The 19,096-nt window shown below is 38.7% G+C and overlaps 1 protein-coding gene across 2 annotated transcripts in view; it reads right to left on the reverse strand.

The window, feature by feature from the left end:
- Positions 1–519: 519 nt before the first annotated feature.
- Positions 520–19,096, reverse strand: part of thrab (thyroid hormone receptor alpha b) — a 133,487-nt gene continuing 114,910 nt past the window's right edge. For both annotated transcript variants that reach the window (XM_032573955.1, XM_032573956.1), the window contains 2 exons: positions 18,114–18,372; positions 520–17,158 (listed from right to left, as the gene is read on the reverse strand). In XM_032573955.1, coding sequence (XP_032429846.1) covers positions 16,908–17,158; positions 18,114–18,372 — 510 coding nt within the window. In that variant the 3' untranslated portion in view covers positions 520–16,907. The remainder of the gene's footprint in view (positions 17,159–18,113; positions 18,373–19,096) is intronic.

Genomic DNA, 19,096 nt, shown 5'->3' on the forward strand with positions numbered 1-19,096 from the left:
CCCTTCTCTTAAAACAGTCTTGTACCCATCAGATTTCAGCCAGGATCCTTTTTGTTGAAATCATAATGCTCGCTTCTGGAGAAAAAAAACCCTCGTCATATAGTCTCTACATACTACGCGTTATGGTTGACAAATTTTTGAAATTACAATTTACAAAATTGGAGCACAACCTTTCATTTTAGAAATTGAAATCACACTGAGGGAGAGCTGGTCAACCCACAGTGTTGTATCTATTAAACCACACAGCACATCTGTCAGTAAGTTAGACAAGTTTTGATTTTTTCAACAAACTGAGCAATGCTGCCAGGGTCACTCCTGATAATGACTCTGATTCAACAAGACAAATCTTTATTCCTCATTTAGTCATTCTTCTCACGATTGTTCTTACAGTTTTAAAAAGAAAGATAAACAAACAATATTCCTCTAAAATATGATGCTTAACCCATAACAGTAATGCAGCCTTGATCCCCTCCACAATGTAATGCACAATTTCATATAACAGAGACAAAAAGGCAAATGTTTATTTTAAGATTTTTTATTGGTTCATTCCAACTGTCATTGATGATTTGACAGATCAAAGAACATTTCAGACGTATTCTGAGTCACAATAATTACGTAAATAGAGAGCAAAATAAACCAGCGACAGTTAGCATAAAAATAGCTTCCTTTTAAAATCCTGACAACAAACATAAAGGTGTGAGAGCTTCACACTAACGTTTACAAAGCACACTGATTGTCTGGACCTCATTTCAGCAGTCCACCACATTTACCTGACATCACACCACCCACTGGACTCAATCTGGGAGGAGGAGCACGGGTAGTGGTGGAGAATTGGGTTTTGCGGGAGGAACCGGTGAGCTGGTGCGATGAAGGCGTGGGTGGTGTGGGAAATCACAGTGGATATTTTGAGGTTTGTCGGTGAGACAGGACGGCATGTAAATGTTCAGCTCAGAGGGTTAACTAAAGCTTGACTGCGTTTGTTTGTGGATATTTGTTGATCCCAGCACTTTGTGGGGTTGGGTTCTGAATATTGTTCTTTTGTGTTGATCCCAGCAAAAACTGAGAAGCACAAACAAAGAAAATAATTAAAACGATTGGGTCTAAAAATATGCTCAGACTGCTTATTGTCTGGGACATATTAAAACAAACGCCAGACTAGAGATTGTAGGTAAATTTACTGGATTTATGAAGGATAAGTAGGGAAAAATATACCCATGATCTGGTAATAGACCAGAACAAAACAGGCTGAAGAACATATTTTTAAAATTTCCACAGTTAATGGTCACGCTGCTCCTGCCTCTTTAACCCATCCTCTTCTAATCCTTTTGCATAGTGCAAGCAAAGTGGTTTATATGAGTAGGAATTTCAAACAAGATGTTTATTTCATTCCATATGGTAAATGGCCTGTACTAGTTTAGCATAAATATACTATATATGTGACAGTGATGTATACAAACATGCCCTTACTGGCTGAAATTCTCCAATAAGGTTTAATTACATTGTTTGAAATGCAGAGCTTGCAGGGTTTGTATCTGTTATGGCAATTTGTCTGACTAAAAATGTTTTGCATATGGAGACATTGTATTTTTGAAAGAAAGCAATCTGGACCCGCCAACTTGCGTATGTGGGTCCAATATTGATTTTGAAGGCAGGGGCTTACAATGTTTACCCTTATGTGAGACCTATTTTAGCTTTGATGATAAATCCCATATCAGTCAAATCTGTTAGGCATCCTATTTGTGTTGGTCCTAAATTGGAATTAAGAAAATCAATTCAAATTCCACAACTTGGGTAGAGAACATACGGATCCTGTTTTTCACTTAAAATTGTTCTCCATCAAATGTATAGGCTATTACTATGGAGCTATTGTATAACTTCTGTAGAATCCAATAGGCAGCCAGTTTTTGAGCTTATTTCCAAAGCCACCATACAAATTCTGTCCGGGGAAGATGGAGTATGCCTTTTCAATGCCCTCATCAACAATATATTCCAAGTACGCTGTTGATATGCTACTTCAAATGTTGTCAACCATTTGAATATTAGCTTCATATTTTCCCGAAGCTGTACTCTATTTTTTGAAAGAAGCATGAAATTCATTCTGATCTCCAACAAAGTTTGCAGAGACCTCCTAAGGCCAGTACATGCACTGCAAGAACTGAGAAATATGTTTTTACCCAAGGCTGCAAGAACAAAGTTCTTTCTAGCCAGGACTTTTCACAGCAACTTCACTGATATTCAAGTGCAGAATGACTGGTCTACAAACCGAGTCACAGTTGTCCCATACCCCATAGAGCTCTCCTACTGCTGCTGCACACAACCTTTATATTATAACAAATACGATTCTGCTCAACAACAAGCAGCAAGAGCAGAGTTAAGTCATTTTGGTCTTACAGACTTGCAAAAGCATACTTCAGAGTCCAACCTCTGAAGTATGCTTTGGACTTCATGCAGGTGTGAAAAAATCAGAATTATTCATAATTCTTTAAAAAGTTGGGTGTATGCTGTTGGGATTGAAGCAGTGGTTTTAACCAAATTCTGTGTCAAAAGTTAGGAGCTAATTTGTTGGACCAGAGAAAAAACTAGAAGGAGCCTCACTGTTTTGAAGTTTACAAAGACCTGGTCAGACTTTACTGAACCCTATCTACAGGAAGAAATAATAACATTATGCTGCATAACAAGGTTGAAGTCAGTGACAAATGTACAACAAATATTTTAAATCAAACTATAGCATAGATCAGAAGCAAAATAACTGTCAGACATTCAAGAAGCTTTAAGTTCTCACTTATGTTTTGTTTTTATTATTATTGTTTTATTTTTATTTGTTTTATTTTACTGGGAAAAATCGGTGCCTCTGATTGCCTAGCACCTTTTAAAACAACAAATCAGAGCTGAGCTATGCCATTGCCATCTTAAAGAGCTTTCATTTCATGTACGGTAATTGGATTCCTAAATGTGACTGGTCTGTTTTCACTGGTACAAGGACAGACTGTCAGACAGAAAAAACTGGTGCTTTCTCAAAGACAACTCAACAGAAATGGAAAACCAACAACTAATCCAATTTTTCATTCTGAAGAGATTGGCAAAAGGGTGAAATACTGTAAGTTCCTCATGTTTTATTTTCTAGCTTTTTGTGCTGCATAGATCTGCACTGATGACCGCCGAAAAGATTGTTTTCAAAACTGTTCATGGAAACGCTGCTGGCATTTTGATATCACTTCATTGCTGCAGTAAATCCTGCTCCAAACATTGTGTCTTAACAGTGAGGGCCAAAGTTCTTGGGGGAAAAAAAAATCACTTGATCTTAGTAGATAAACTGCCTTCTTGTACTATGGTCCTCCCAAGAAATTCAGAATACAACAGATGGAGGATCAGACATTTACGTACAGAGAATCTTTAAATAATATGATGATGTGGCACCATGCTGGTTATCTGGCTTTGGAAATCCAAAGCACTTCTTAAATGTTTTATTGATTTTTCACAGTAAAGTAAGGTAAGATCCAGCTCTAGCACCAGTTGTAGAATGGGAACAGGGGGTATGTAGTTTATCCTCTTACTAAAACACTGTTTCACCTGCATTAACTTCAGAGATTCTTTACATGGATTTTTTTTCTCCCCTTTCTGCTACAGTCTGAACCTTTCAGGTTAACCTCAATGGCTGTTTTGTATCTTGAGAGTTTAGTCCTTCATTTAATGCAACATATATCTAAAGAAAAAAATGTTATTCCACAGGATGCAAGTCATCAGATTCCTCCTTTAGGACAGGTTGACAAACTGCTACAGAGACAGGAACTTGGCAGTTCGCTTGAGACCTGGCAAAAATTCACAAACACTGACAATGGGTGGCCGAGCTGGCTGCCACAAGACAGAGCAAAACAAGGTTGAATGTTATTTCCAGAGACACTAAGCTCTCTGGTAAAAACATCATTAAATTACTGCATCTTCACATCATAAATGGCTAGGAAGCTAGGAGGCACAGAGGCAAGGTTTGGTGCTGCATAAAGGCTCAGAAAGGTACATTAAAATTTATGTATCTTAATTTTCAGGGTGGTTGATTAAACAACAACAAAAATGAAAAAGTGACAACAAGGTTATTCTTTTAAGCTACAACCTGACAAATTAAAAGACAAACAAACAAAAAATAAATAAAATTTCAGATGCTATCATAGGACAAATTTATATTAACTTTATTTTATTTTGCACCAAGATTTTTTTCTTGATTTTCTGGATTTTGTCCACCAAGAGCATAAAATAAACGCAGTTTGTTAGGTCTATAAAGCATCAGTATAAATAAGTAATCCATCTAACGTCTTGTTTCTCGCACTTTCCAGATATGCAAAACAAGATACACGCGAGTCTGCAGAACTCATCATAGCGTCTCCAGCAGCCACAGCAGTCAAAGTGCAGCCATGACGAGTAAATGTAAGTTCTGTTTTCTTTGCAAAATGTAATTAGAACTGTCAGTATTTGCAATGTGTTACTGCTGTAAGCAGTCTGAACAAGATTCTTTAGTAAAAAATAATAATAATAAGTCAGAGAAAAAAATGTAACCCAAAGGGTGCCACTTTTCAGCTTTGTAAAAACACAGCTTAAAATTAGCATCATCATTTTGAATGAGGAGAACTCATTGCATAGTAATAATACTTAAATAAATCAATAAAGACACAATTTACTCAGTTGTTGGCAAAAAAAATAGCACCACCGGAATTCAGTAGAAGCATTACCTCACACTAATTGCTGCATAAAAGACATGTACTTGTGCACTCCAGGTTTCTGATATAGACATGCAGAGTTTTATGTGCATGCAGCAGTGAGCAAATACATTGCTCCCAGATCTGTCAGTTTAAGTGGTTAGCCTTGATTGCACTGGATTTTACTTGTGTGTACGTGAAACACGCTGAAGTTTAAGAGATGTGAACACCTTTACAGCAAGTTGCCAAGAAGCGAGCAATGCTTTTGATTTCACAGTAGGTTCGTGCATGTAAGTAAGTGGATGGTGTAACGTGATTGTGGGCATTTGGTGGAGTAGCAAACAGGTTGAACCACAATGAGAGAACGATAAGCACCCTTTGAGGCCAGTTAACCATCTGAAGATTAAAAAAAAAAAAGAAAAAAGGCATACAGTACATTGTATATCTTTCCTAAAACAAATTTCTTTCCTCGACACCTCACCTTTCTAATTTCTAACCACTACTAAAATTTCAGCTAAAATCTGCACACTTTCACTCATTTATACATATACTTTTCCATAAAACCCTTTGACTATAAATCTTTATGCAGATGATCTGAGCAGCAAAAACGTTTCCCTACCAGATTTTCCCTATTTTCATGTTTTTTAATCCACGTCATAGCCACCAATATCGATGTTAGCAGCTCTAAATACAATATCAATAATTTATATCGTCAAATCTATTTCAGTAATTGAGTCCAAAAAGTGATTATGTAGATTTACACACACAGAGTGATATATTTCAAGGGCTTATTTCTGTAAAACATGATGTTTATATGGGTTCATGCTAGTAAAAATAAAATAAATTCCACTTCTCTAAAAATTGGATTACATATGAAACAAAGTAAATAAAATTTGGATACTGAAATAATGGTTTCTGAGTTTTAAAAAGAATTGGGACCACTGGCTTGATAGTCATTTATAATCACTAAACTACAAAAACTCATTGCTAAAGGAACTGACTTTCCACTGACAGCTGCTCCTGAACACTTTAGTGGAAAGTTGAGTCAAAAAAAAAAAAGATGCTATCGAACACATAGTGATTCCTTCTGGTCACAAACTTTTGAATGCAGATTACCAGATTTGGTACCTGCTCACATTTCCAAAGGTGTAAGGCTTTAATGATCATAATATCACTGTGTTTGACTGGCCAGCAAACTCTTGTGATATTCAGCACCACTAAAACAATTTCACTTTGAGTTTTAATACTCTCAACTTATTTTGTGCCCATTTTGTGGATTCATTGCAGCACCTGAATCTTCCTTCAGAAAAGCCTCAAATCCTCCCTTTTATAAAAATGCAGATTTTAGAATAAATCACCTGCCGTAGTATGAAACAAATTGTAGGAAAATGATGAGGGATGAGGGCGATTAAAGCAATCAATAATGTGAACGTTTGAAGTGATTACAAAAATCCAAACTCTTCATCTGTGCCAGTTATCTCCCTTATCCTGTAGTAACACAGCTTTTGTTGATTAAAGCTGCTGAAGTTTCTCTTTTGAAGTATCTATTTTATGTTATTTTCTTGAAATTCATTTTTCTCTACCTTGCAATCTTGCAGAAGATGAGGAATGGTTGCCAAGCCCCTCCTCCCTCCCACCTTTTTCTTCACATAAGTCTGCCTGTCACTGTGATGAATACATCTGAGGGAATAATACTGGTCTGGGACAGGACAAATGTCTATTCTACACTCACTGAGGCCTTAAAAGGTGCTTTTTGATGGGTTTTGAAGAAAAAGTGAAGCAGGTCAACCAAGACACACCATTGGAGAGACAGTCACAACAAAGCGCTGACACAGTTTTTCTTACACACAACTCAATCCTCCCACAAAGACATTGGCATGCACGGTTTTACACATGCAAGGCCTTTCTTTATTCCCATCAGTTGAGAGCATCATGTCATCAGCAGATGGATAGGGGTGTGTGGGGTCTGTGTGTGTGTGTGTGTGTGTTGGGGATTGGGTCAGGTTCCTTTGCCTCCACACTGACGAAGACTGATGCTGGGTTTTAGATGGGAGTCATGTGCTTCTGTATGTCCAGCCTCAACACGAGGGAGTGTTATTTATGGCTGCAGAGATTTTGACTATAAAAGGGAGCGAGTGTAAAGAAAAAACAGTAAGTTTGCATAGCCTGGTTTTGAGAAAAGTCAAAATCTATCCAGTATTTGAGATACTGCATAGTGCATCATGTACTTACCTGGAAATGTTAAGCATCATGTTAGAAACACGTAACAGAAAATATAACCCTGTGACTACAAAAAACTAAGAAAGTAAGGTTTATTTTAAAAAATGGTAGATGTAATCATTAGTCAGAGTAAAAGGATATTTTTAGAGACCTATAACAGATTTTTTTTTAAATCAAAAATCTATAAATTTTCCACCGCGTCTTTAACGTATAGGGTAAAATCTAAATTATAATACACAATGACTAAAACGAAGTGTAAAGGTTAATCTGAAAATTAACATAGTTAAGAAAATATATTTATTTCTGTCCTTATTTATAAATAAATATAATCTAAAAACTTTTATTTTTCTACATGGATAACTTTTAGAGCCTGAACCTAGTCAACTTAAAGTGTCGTGCATGAAAAGATAAAAAAAACAAAAAACAATACTCCATCGCAGTGAGAATGTCATTATTCAAACCAATCATAATTTTCTGCAAAATTACACTCTTTTTATCTTAAATTTTGAAATACATAAGAAAGATCAGCAATAAAGAGAAAAAGGCCAGATTGTTTTAACATTTTTTGGATAATCCTTTTACCTGATATGAGAGAGGTGGGCTTCAATAGCAGCACAAACTCCAACCCGACAAGGATTGAAAACACTCGCACCTCCTCATGCGATACAAATTTCCCTCCCTTTGAGGTGTAAACCATCTACCAAAACCAGGTGAGCGTCATTCATTTTCACTGGGTCTAAACTTGGAAACTTAAGTGTTTGGTAACCTTGGTTAAAATTAATTTTCTTCTAGAAACCCATCCAAGACAGAAAACAGACACAATGCACAACTGCACATTGGGAGGCCAAAAAGACGAATAACAAGGATTTCCGATCTAATGTTCACCATCATTTATTAGAAAATGTTCTTTTTTTTTTTACCTGAGAGAATCCTTCAATAACTTTCTTTACCCAGTAACAAAAAGTATTTTGTGTTCGTGTGTGCATGCATGCTGATTGGGTCTTGCTGGTGCTCTCAGGGAAAGGTGCATTAATCCCCACAAATGTGTGAAGAACTTTCTGGTTAGATGTGAAACTCAATGAGTTATTGCACGTCATTATAAATTATAGTAAACTTTAAATAATTCTTTTAATATTCTTTTTCTTTCTTTTTTGGGGTTAAATTTTTTTTTAAATATACATAACTTTATATGCAATTTATAAATATGTGCATTTTGAGAATTACCACAAAGACTTTTCCCTTTTTATCGTGTTTGGGCCAGTCAAAGTGCTCTTTAAGTTAAGTGCTAATGTAAAGCTAAATCAGGTTGATTTTGAATCTTCATCTCAAAAAAGTGACAATTTTTTGAGATGTTTGAGTTTCTCTGACTCGGTTTCTCTTCTGAGTCAGAGAAACTGACTCAGAATCAAAAGCATTAAGGTTTTAGTAAACATAAGCTAAAGCACAAATCTAAGAACTAACATTACATTGACTAAGTGACAGTATATAAAGGCAGCAAACGGGATTAAATTTAGCTGCTGGTCCTAATTTTAAAATCTAAGTTTCTTGATGCACCGATCCCATTAAGGAACCATGAGCAGAACCCAAGCATGCACGCGTACACTTAGACTCACGCATCACACTCTGAGCAATTCACAGAAAACAACACATCTCGCTGAATCCTTGTTTTCCACAACATCCCAATGAACCCCTCCTACTTCTGTGGGATACGGACTGCTGGAAAGAGCTCCTGCGCCTTTGGACCGGCCAAAAAAGCTGGGCGGTAAGGCCAGCGCCGCTGAGCAGTCAGGATATGTGCCCACACAAGAGCAGCAAGGGTCCTTGGGTCATGCAAAGAGCCTCTGGAATTCAAGCCAGGTCAAATTTGATTTTAATTAGTCAGACTGGCTCTTTGTTACAGTGAGCTTGTCTTTCTTTTTTGGGAAAAAGATTTAGGAGGGGAGATTGCATAGACATCTTGCTGTTTGCATGTCTCAACAAACTCTATATTTGGCATAGGGAGGGGCAGGGAACCAAACACAACCAATAAGAAAAAAAAATAAAATGAAACAAATGACATTAGAGACAATCTTCACCTTTGTCCAAAGCATCAACATGTGAGAATAGATCAAAATTAGTTGGGGCTGGATTTAAAGTTTCTCAAAATCATCCTAAAAAAGCTCACTTTGAGCTTAGTAGGTGGTCTGCAGATGGAAGAAGCACCAATCAAATGGCCAGTTTTCCCGTGACCTATTTACTTAACCCATCAATGGTAAGGATACCAACGTTATGGATACTGACAGCAGTCAGTATCCATAACATAACTTTTATAAAAGTTGTAACTTTTATAATTCCTTTTGTGTCAGATACAAGAGAACTGTGGGTCCTTAAAGAATTTCTTAGCAATTGCCATTATAAACTTGAGTGCATTGTATTATAAGTAGGATTGAACTGGAATTGCAATTTCATTGAATTGCAATCTGTCCATCTGATTGAATTATATTGAACTGATTATATTTCTAGATATAAATTGGGTCTTTTTGTTTTCAAACTTCCTTGATATGAGATTTGTTGTGAATTGGTGCACATAAACAGATCTGGGAATAGGATATCAGTAGCAGCCAGGAAAAGCCTGATTGGTGCATCTGCAGTTAAAACAGAGCAAACATTTTACCCTTGAATGAAACAATGGAAAGTTCAAACTGCTGTCATCATCTAAGACCCCATTTACACGCCATTTTATGTATCAAGGGCAGAATGGACATTCAATTTTGGGGAAAAAAATAATAATTCTCCCAGAACCACATATACATAAACCAATAGAATTTTAAAATATTAGTGTAACTGGGGCCGGTATAAGCGGATGTTGCAACATTTCCAAGCTAGCTTTTGGAACCCAACGATGCTTTGGACAAATGGTCAGATCCATTTTACATTTTGATGACAACAATGTGAGTGCTTAGCAGCTGAATTAGCTGAGATACATGCTAGACAAAGAGTCCAAGTGTACCTCTTTCCTTTCCTGCAGCTAACTGAGCTGCTGTCACCACTCGCATCATCAGTTTTAAAGGACAATATCTGAGCACGCACACACAAAAACCCACAGCCACACATGTAGCGCTTCATGTCGTCATGAGACTACAGAGGGTATAGGCTTTTTATCTCTTTGCAAACAAGACGAGGCACAGGGGGTTATGATTAATGTCAAGGGGCACTTTTGATTATGGACCTGCATGCACATGTGACAGCGTGCACACATAAAAAGTTGTAAAAAGCATTACACATTTCTTCGCTTCTTTTGTTGTCTTCACTTACATGACAATGGGATGGAGCGGTAAAGGTGACTTTTTATAATGAATCTTGAGTGTTTTTGTATGGTTTTGTATTTACATCATTGATCATGTTTCCCCTCCCCACCCCTGAAAAAGTAAAAAGTAAACAAAAACTAAATCCAAACCGAAAACATACAAAAGTACAGAGTATTGCACCTTGCAAACGGGCAATATATCCTTTCAGTTTTTTTTCCCCCCCTAATGTCTGTGTGACACCACTATCCTCTCTGCTGGTGAGTGGAAGCTGGGTTGTGGGTGCCAGGTTAAGGTCCAGTGCCCCCCTCTTTCAGCTACATTCAGTTCCATAAAACAATCAGCCATTACAGAAGCAAACATCCCTCAGTCTCTGGGCCGTTCACATTTTTTTAAGTCATGATCTACAACAGAGTCAGAGAAGTGCTGAGTGATTTTAGCAAAGCATGTCCGTGGGTTCATCTGAGATCCAAATCAATAAGAGGGCCCCAAACCTTGAGGAAAAACCAACAGACGCATCTCAATAATGTAGAATATCATAAAAAAGTAAATTCTTTTCAGTAATTCTGTTTGCAAAGTAAAACTCATTTTATAGATGTATTGCATACAGTGACAGTTGGTTGATTATAGCCTACAATGAATGAAAACCCCAAATTTTGTTTCTTAGAAAAATATGATATCACTAAAACAGGATGTTATTTTATGGCCATGTTATGCTCAGCACAATTATTTGGAAAACTCCAGACTTGACAGTTGAGCAGCAGAAAGTGACGGACATCTTCTGCAAGAGCAACAAAAAGCTATAGCTAAAAAAACTGGATGCTAAGAGTGTTTCAACCAAGCTTAGTAATAGAAAGTTCAGTGGAGGGACAAAGCTTGAATATAATTTAGAGAACTTTGGAGAAGCTAATCTTGTTTTCTAGCTGTTATGTCAACAGTAAGGGGCCACGACCACCCGCAAATAGATAAAATCCTGAAATACTTAAAAGCCCTTGTTAAAAATTCCTGAAACTGACTATTTTACACCAAACACCAAATATACCTTAATATGCAATAATACGCACCATGGAAACTGTCTTAGCACTACCACAGGAGCCAATATCTAAATTCTACCTTGTCTCTGTACTTCAGGGTATAGCCAAACAATGGCAAGATAAATCAATACTACTCCTGGATTGGCTGCTTTGCAAATACCAGACAATAGAGAGTCAAGTAGCCTTGCTCCTAAGCTGCATTTTTAGTAAAAAAAAAAAGGTGAAAAAAAAGGTGAATAGGCGGGTTTTCTGCAAATAATTTGGAGTTGCATTCCACAGAAAAATCTGAATTGGTGAATATGTCAATAACGAGCTGAATCTTTTTGTATTTCATGCAAAAAAAGCCCTGACCAAGTATAATAATAATAGTATAGTAATAAGCTGCTTCAGCCTCAGTCCATGACTTTCATTTTGTAGTTATCCCTTTTACTTGTGCATCTTTCCCTTCTACTCAATTTTCCATTAAAATGCCTGAATACAGCACTCTCTCGTAGCTTACCTTCCTTGTAGAGCCTGTCAATGACTATACTGTCAGCTGTCCAGTCAGTAGTCTTCCCCATGATTCTGTAGACCATAACATATTGGTGCGAGATTCTTCCCCCATTTTTTTTTCCAGAAAAACTGGATGTGTTTTTGTTTTTTTTTTAGCTTTGAGCCATATTCATAAACATTAACTCAGAAATAAATATTTGAAATTTATCAATGTGTGCAGGAAGTCTTGCATATGATTTCTCTTTTGAATTGAATTACTGAAATCAATTAACTTTGCAATAATAATCTAATTTATTGAGCTGAACTTGTATACGGATGCGTACACACAGGCCCAATACGTAACTCTCTGTTCCTTTTTAGTCTATATGCATCTCTGCAATTTTACATGTGCCTGCAAAACACGATGCCTCCCAAGTTCATATGAGTTTTGTGTTGCGTGAGGTATGACAGGCTTGTGTTTCAGTTCTTTTCAGTTTTCAGTTTAAGGTTGCATTATTTTCTGCTGTATTCCATTACAAAAAGAGAAATATATATACGTATATAAAAAAAAAAAGCAACTCCTGTTTTGTTGGTTCTAAGTTCCTCCTCTGATAAAAGAGGACAGACAACTGGAGAGACACTAGACAAAACACATCAGTTGGCTTCTCAACACAAAAGACAGATGTGGGCAAAAGAAGTGAAATTTCTCCAACGTTACACTGCACACATGGTCAAAAAGTGACTACAGCCATTTTCTTTTTCCTCTCTCTTTTACACGGAGCAGTTAAAGCATCAAAATACAAAGAAATATACGAAAACAAGGAAAAAGAAAATCTCCAATAATTCTGTTTAGGAGTCTTTTTTTTAAAGTCCTCTCTTTTTTAATTTTGTTTTATGGATTCATATCATTTCAGATTTTATTTTGTCCCATAAGGAAAAGCAGCATTTAACCCCCTCATCGACACACAAAAACCATGTCAGCTCAACAAAAGGACATCAGATTTCTTACACTCCTCTTTCAGTTGTTTAACAAAGAGGTGATCCAAACCTCGATCTCTGGAATGTGGGATATCTTTTCCGACCCCCACAGTATTAAAATTTTCAACTGGAACTGAGAGGAGGAGGTGGGGGCGGGGGCTCATTTTGGGTCCTCGGCTGGTGTGGGAGAAGAGGTTGGGGCACCTAAATTGGGGGGGACATTGCATATCCAACATTTCCCCATCCACAATTCCCACTTTAATCCAAGTTAAAACGGCATTTTGTTTTCTTTAGCTTCCTTGCGTCTTCAAATCTCTCGATTTCGTCTCTACTGCTTTGCTGTTCACATTCAATCGGTGGCACCTCTCTGAAAGGCGGTTATAGCCAGCCTTGTCTCACAAGGTGGAGAGGCCCGGAACCTGTTTGGTGTCAGGGATTCTTGGCCAAACCCGTGGGGAAACAGCAAGGTTAAGAAAAGGAGGAAAAACAATTTGGAGGGCCCCAGATCTGAAAAGTAATGATGATGATTACGAGAAGACGATAAGTGCTACACAGCCCTCCAAACCCTCCCATGCAGGGGTCTCTCACAAACCTCCCCGTTTTTTTCTGGATTGTCGGCATGACGCCGACAACAGGAAAGGTTTGGGCCTGAGGCCACTGTGGCTGTCAGCCTCTGTTATACAGAGTGGTCAAGGATTCCCATTTAGGGTGAGTTGGGCCAACAAATGTGTACAGATAAAACTTTGAAAAGGAAAGGGTGAAAGTGAGGACCGCTCCAGTAGTGCAAAAACTCCCACTAGCCTGGCTGAATGGGGATGTAATGACGGCTTGAGCTCAGCTCCAAGGTAGGCCATGAGGATGGCAGAACAGGAGAAGTGATCAATCCTCAGAAGCTGTAGATGTGCTTAAGGAGCAACATTCCAGGTCCTCTTTAGCTTTTCATTGCGGATGCTTATCCATCTGGTAGAGGTGTGAGTTATCCATTATGTACAGGACTGCTGCTTGACATTTAAATAGAACTGATTCTTTTATAGGAGGGGAACCCAGATTTGGCATGGACCCAAAATTGAAGGAACAGAGTGGGTTTTTATAACAGATGCTGTATTCTTTAATAGTCATTCAGCTGCCTCATGTATGATGTCTGCCATGGATGTTTTACACATTAGTAGTATAGTGACAAGAACTGGGATACATAAGACATTTGATTACAATCATGACAAAAAGAAATTCCACCTTTGTTGCCATGGGGTTTAAAAGTAAGTCTAGTAGAAATCAATTCACCAAGTGTGACCCAGAAGCCTCTTCAAAATGGGAGTTCTGATAGTTAGCTGGTTGGGAGTCAAACATTAGCGGACTAGCACAATGTTAAGGTAGAAAGACATCAGCAAAGAGTTTATGGAAGGAACTGTTGGTGCTGCCAATGTAGGGATGGCTATAAGGCCATTTCTGAACATTCTACTCTGAGTTTATGAACATGATTTAAACTTGTAAACTGCCCAAAGTTAAAAACAAATTCCGCCCCAAAATGAAAACATGCAATACTCGTAAGAACTGTGAAAACCCAATGAGCATTTTAAATGTTAAGTTTTATAGCAATATCAAATTACAGTGGCATGACTTAGGGTTCCTGGTCAGCAATGAATCGTAAGACTTCAGGAACAAAGTCCTTCACCAACTCACAAGCACAGTGGTGGAAGGGGGATGATTTGGCCTCAATTTGCTGTCTCGGTAAAAAGGCGGCTTGATCATATATTCCTCTATAAAACAATGTATTGTAGAGTGAAATAAGAATTATTCTGTCCGACAGCAGGAGCATGGCTGAAATTTGGACTCACCAGGACAGAAACACCAAACTCAACAGGGAATATTTTTGCTGTAATGAAAAGTGGAGGATAATCTACAGTGATTAGAGAAACTAATAAATCCTACAGTTGATCATTCAATGTAGTTTTTTTTCTATCACTGTACTGATCAAAGGTGGAAATCAACACTGGTCACTGGACAAATATCAAATATATATATATTTTTTTTACATCAAAAATCAATATAGCAGAAAAGGGCGCTTAGGACTATGAACTATTTAAAGCCTCTCAAATGTCTGAGTGGCTGGCGCAAATTTTAAAATTAAAATGACAGTGACCTTGTTAGAAACTTTCTTTTTCCCATGATTGCAAATCTAATGTGGTGACCATCAATCACAGATATCCTGTTTTGTTCTATATCCAGTGGCAGAAATCATGGGCGAGCTGTGGAAAGTTACTCGTTTGCAGACGCCCGGTCTCTGTGTGCTAATTCAGCGGGGGAGGCCATCTGGGAGGCCATCATGGACGCTTGCTTGCTGTGCCTCGTCTGCTCCTCTTGCTTGCTCTCAGAGGTGGTCTAAGTTGGGGGTGCCCACCATTCATTGGTTGCTCCTATAAGTCAGTTTCTGTTTTTACAGAAGGGGGTGAAAGAATGATGCTTGGTCCCAAATAACAGAACACGAGATGATCCGAATGTGATGGGTACCACTGCCCCCCCTGCAGGGTGGGGAAAGGTGGTCGGCCCTCCTGTCTTTTTGTACAGTTTTTCATTAGAACCAAGTGAGAGAGTTAAATGTGTGTCTGTGTGTGTTCTTTGAGTGTTTTTGTGCCGCTATGCAAAACAACAACAACAAAAAGAAAAGTCTGAACTTTTGTGTTAGTCCACATATGAAACCAGTTGAACGGTGTATGTCTGGCTGTGGGCAGCTGCCCTGTGTCCACAGAGGTGAGGTAGTGCCTGACACCGTGGGGCGGCATGGCCGCCCCATCCTCGGGGTGTGTCCGTATTTGAGGTAAATGGTAGCCTTCTTGGCCTTTTTGCCTACTCTCAGTGACTCCCATAGATTCATTTCTTTTTTCTTTTTTAAATTTTTTTTTAAAAAAGGCAAGTGTGTATGGAAGCCTGGAGGGGCCACACTGAGCTGAGTCCACGAGGAGAGGACTCTGTAGAAACCCTACGGATTAGGGCTTTAAATCCACACTGTCGTGCAGTGTGTACAGTAAAATGAGGCATTTATGTTACTCTGAGGTGAAGTTGTGTGTTTTCATATAAATGTGTGTGTCAAATGAAGACAGAGGCAGACGGGGTGCAGAAGATTTACTTCTGACCCCAGTCCGGGTATTACAATGCATTTCCTCTCCCTGCCTTCACTCCTCCTTTTTCTGCTTCTCAAAGGGAATATCTCCCTCCTCCCATCTCGTTTTTCCTTTCCTTCTTTCAGAGTCGTAACTCCTTGGAGAGAGAAGCGCTTCATTGTCATTCATACGACGGTATGAACAGACAGTGACTGCCTGCACATATGTATGTATGTACGTATGTATGTTTGTTTGTATGTGTATGAGTCACAGGAGCCGGTCCAATGACAAAAAAAAAAAAAAAAAGTAAATATGGTCTGCCGCCTTTTTAAAGGCTGACAGAACATTTTCATCGAACTGGACTAGCCTTTTTTATATAAATATAGCACCTGTTTCAGTGGGATCTTAGAGGAGGAGCAGCTCCAAAACAAAACAACAAGACAGCAGTAACGGCTCAGATTGAGTTGATTACCTGGCAGCCGAGTCCAGTTGCTTTTGCTTCCATCGGCGCCATTGCACACCAAAGAAATGTGGAGAAAAAAAACAAACAAAAAAAAAAGGAAATTTTAGCTCGCAGTGTTTGCTGATTGCTCACATGACTGTGAGAAATTACGCTGTGTTTTCTGAACTACTGTTTTAACACTTATTCAGAAATAATACTGAAAGATTCTGACCAGCTCTGAGGCTGTTTCAAAACGTGAGCACTGTGAGAAGCATTAAAAAAAAAGGAAACAAGGAGGGGAACCTGATCCCCACAAACAATGCTGCCCTGAAGAACTGAGGTGAAACAAGCTGTGGCTCTGTGTGTGAGTGTTTTTATGTGTTTGTGGATGTGTCTTGGCAAATGGCAACAACTCTTTCTGGATAAAACAGCTTGCTCAGACAGAAGGGCCCCCACACGGATGTTTAAACAGGAGATGGTGTAAGAAAGAGAGGGAGGAGGTTCTTGTTCCATTCTCCTGTTGCTGGTGTGTGTTTTCTTTCCGGTTATATCCAGTTTCTTTGTAACCACAAACTGTGAATTTGATGTCGGAGAAACGCAAATTCCTGCCGATGAGACTCTCCATGTGTCTCTGTGGCTTAGCCCATCTCCTGTTTCCTGTTTCCCATTGCACATGCTGGCATCTGCACGTGTCACACTTCCTGTTCCTCGAAGACCTCGAGGAAAAGCGGCGGGAACAGTTCGTTGGGACACTCCACCTTCATGTGAAGGAAACGGCTGGCGTGGCATGCACCGATCATCCGCAGGTCCGTCACCTTCATCAGGAGTTTGGGCCAGAAGTGGGGAATGTTGTGCTTGCGGTAATTGATGTAGTGCTCGAATGCCAGCAGGTACGTCTCCTGGCACTTCTCTATCTTTTCCACAGACGTCAGGCCTGAGCGATCTGTCAACAAAGGAGACAAAGGAACATTTAGAAAGCTCTGAACTTGGTAGCGTTTTCTTGACTTGTTATGATGATGTGTGGCACTGGCTACAGCAATAAATCACTGAGAAAGCCAGGAGCAGGTGTACAAATGTTTTACTCAATAATGCTACACCAAAACAAAAAAAAAAAACAGTTCAATGACAATATAGCAGAACTGACAATCCTGGTGGCAGTTAATGGATGGCTTTGTTGAGAAAAAATGTATGTGCAATTCAGAGAAGCTATGGGGACGAATTTTTGGTTGGTCTCAAGGAAGTTCTGGAAGTGACTCAGAAAAGAAATCACAGGATATTCCCTATGTCTTGTTTGGCATAGGGTTTGAGCTGCTGACCCACACAAAGGACCTTGTTGGGTAATGTAAGGATAACTGTGAGGATCTCCTGTAGAAGAAGCAAATTTTCCAAGTTCAAAATTTACTTCCTCTACATGACTCAGTTAGTAGCGGATAGCTCCTCATCAGCACGTTGCCTGGAGTGCAGAGCATTTATCCTCAGATGGTGAAGACTCTGGGCATTATTGGCCTGGTTGACAAGCCTCTTTTCTGTTACATGGAGGACTGGGACAATGGCTCTGGAGTGACAGATTAGGATGGTGGAACCAATCTTTAAGAAAGGGGACCAAAAAGTGTGTTTCAATTACTGAGAAATCACGGTTCCTCTTTTCCTGGGGATGGTTTACACAAGACATTTCTTTAAAAGATAGTTTCTGCTTTTTAAACACCTAGTTCTAAGCACTATGTACAGTACTTAGTGGGCTTATACATGTTACCTCCCAGTGAGAAGTACGATTGAAATTTTTATTTAAATAACATTAAATAAGACCTCATGTACTTACTACATGTTTCATTCAATGGAATGTAAAGCCATTGAAATAAAATTATAAATTGAAAGATGCCTTTTTTCTTTAAGGATACCTGAGCTCATGAGAAGCACGGCCTGCAGAAGCGCCACTTCCGTGTCGTCCAGGTTGAACTGCGCCAGGCTTTTGCCCAAATCAAAGATGGCGTCAGACACCACACCCAGCCCTCCGTTCTTCAGCTGCTCACGCTTCACAGCTATCTCCCCGCTCAGCGTCAGCGTCTCGCTTTCGGGGTCATAACGGATTGCTGCACGCAACGACATGATCTCCATGCAGCAGCCCTTCAACAAGATGATTTGGTCTTCACAAGGCAGCTGGTGATCAAATAAAAAAAACAAAAAAAAAAACATTTATCATTCAATGCAAACATAGAAATGTGACGATATATTCTGCATCCATTTACATTTATGTTGTTGAAGAAAGTTCATTACAATGAACAAGTTTCCTCACTTGATCAACACAATAACATTGTGTTGGTCAGGACAACACAATGTTATTGTGTTGCTAGCATAACATGAAAAATGTTTCATGTTATGCTAGCCCTTAAATCATTGCACTTTATGATAGTCTATGTGGGTTATTGTCTATGGGCCAAAAATAAATGTTAGTCAGTAACTCTAACCCGTAATGTCTCCAGTATCAGAACTAAACAAAGGGTGGCAGCATTTATTTTTTATGCTTTTCAGCTCTGTGACCAACTCCATGAAAACATGCTCCCTCCATTCCTGTGTTTGTGCACTTTCCAGGCAACATCAGAGCACCACATCCTTTCACTTATGGTGTTCTTATATGAATGAAGACATTTATAGCAACAGTGTTATTTCTATGAGAATATTTTAGGGAAACAAAAAGATTGTTCAGATCCGTTGTGTTCTCGTGTGGGCATGGCCTAATTTCCTCAGTTTCAGTGTTACACATGACGAAAAAAGAAATAAAATAAAATTCCCAGCATCAACCAAAGTTTAACAGATAATGAGGGAGACAAATAAATAATAGTAAAATAAGTGGTTCAAGAACAGAAGAAAAACGATGGATGAA

This window comes from Xiphophorus hellerii, chromosome 10, assembly GCF_003331165.1.
Source record: "Xiphophorus hellerii strain 12219 chromosome 10, Xiphophorus_hellerii-4.1, whole genome shotgun sequence".
Classification (NCBI taxonomy): domain Eukaryota; kingdom Metazoa; phylum Chordata; class Actinopteri; order Cyprinodontiformes; family Poeciliidae; genus Xiphophorus; species Xiphophorus hellerii.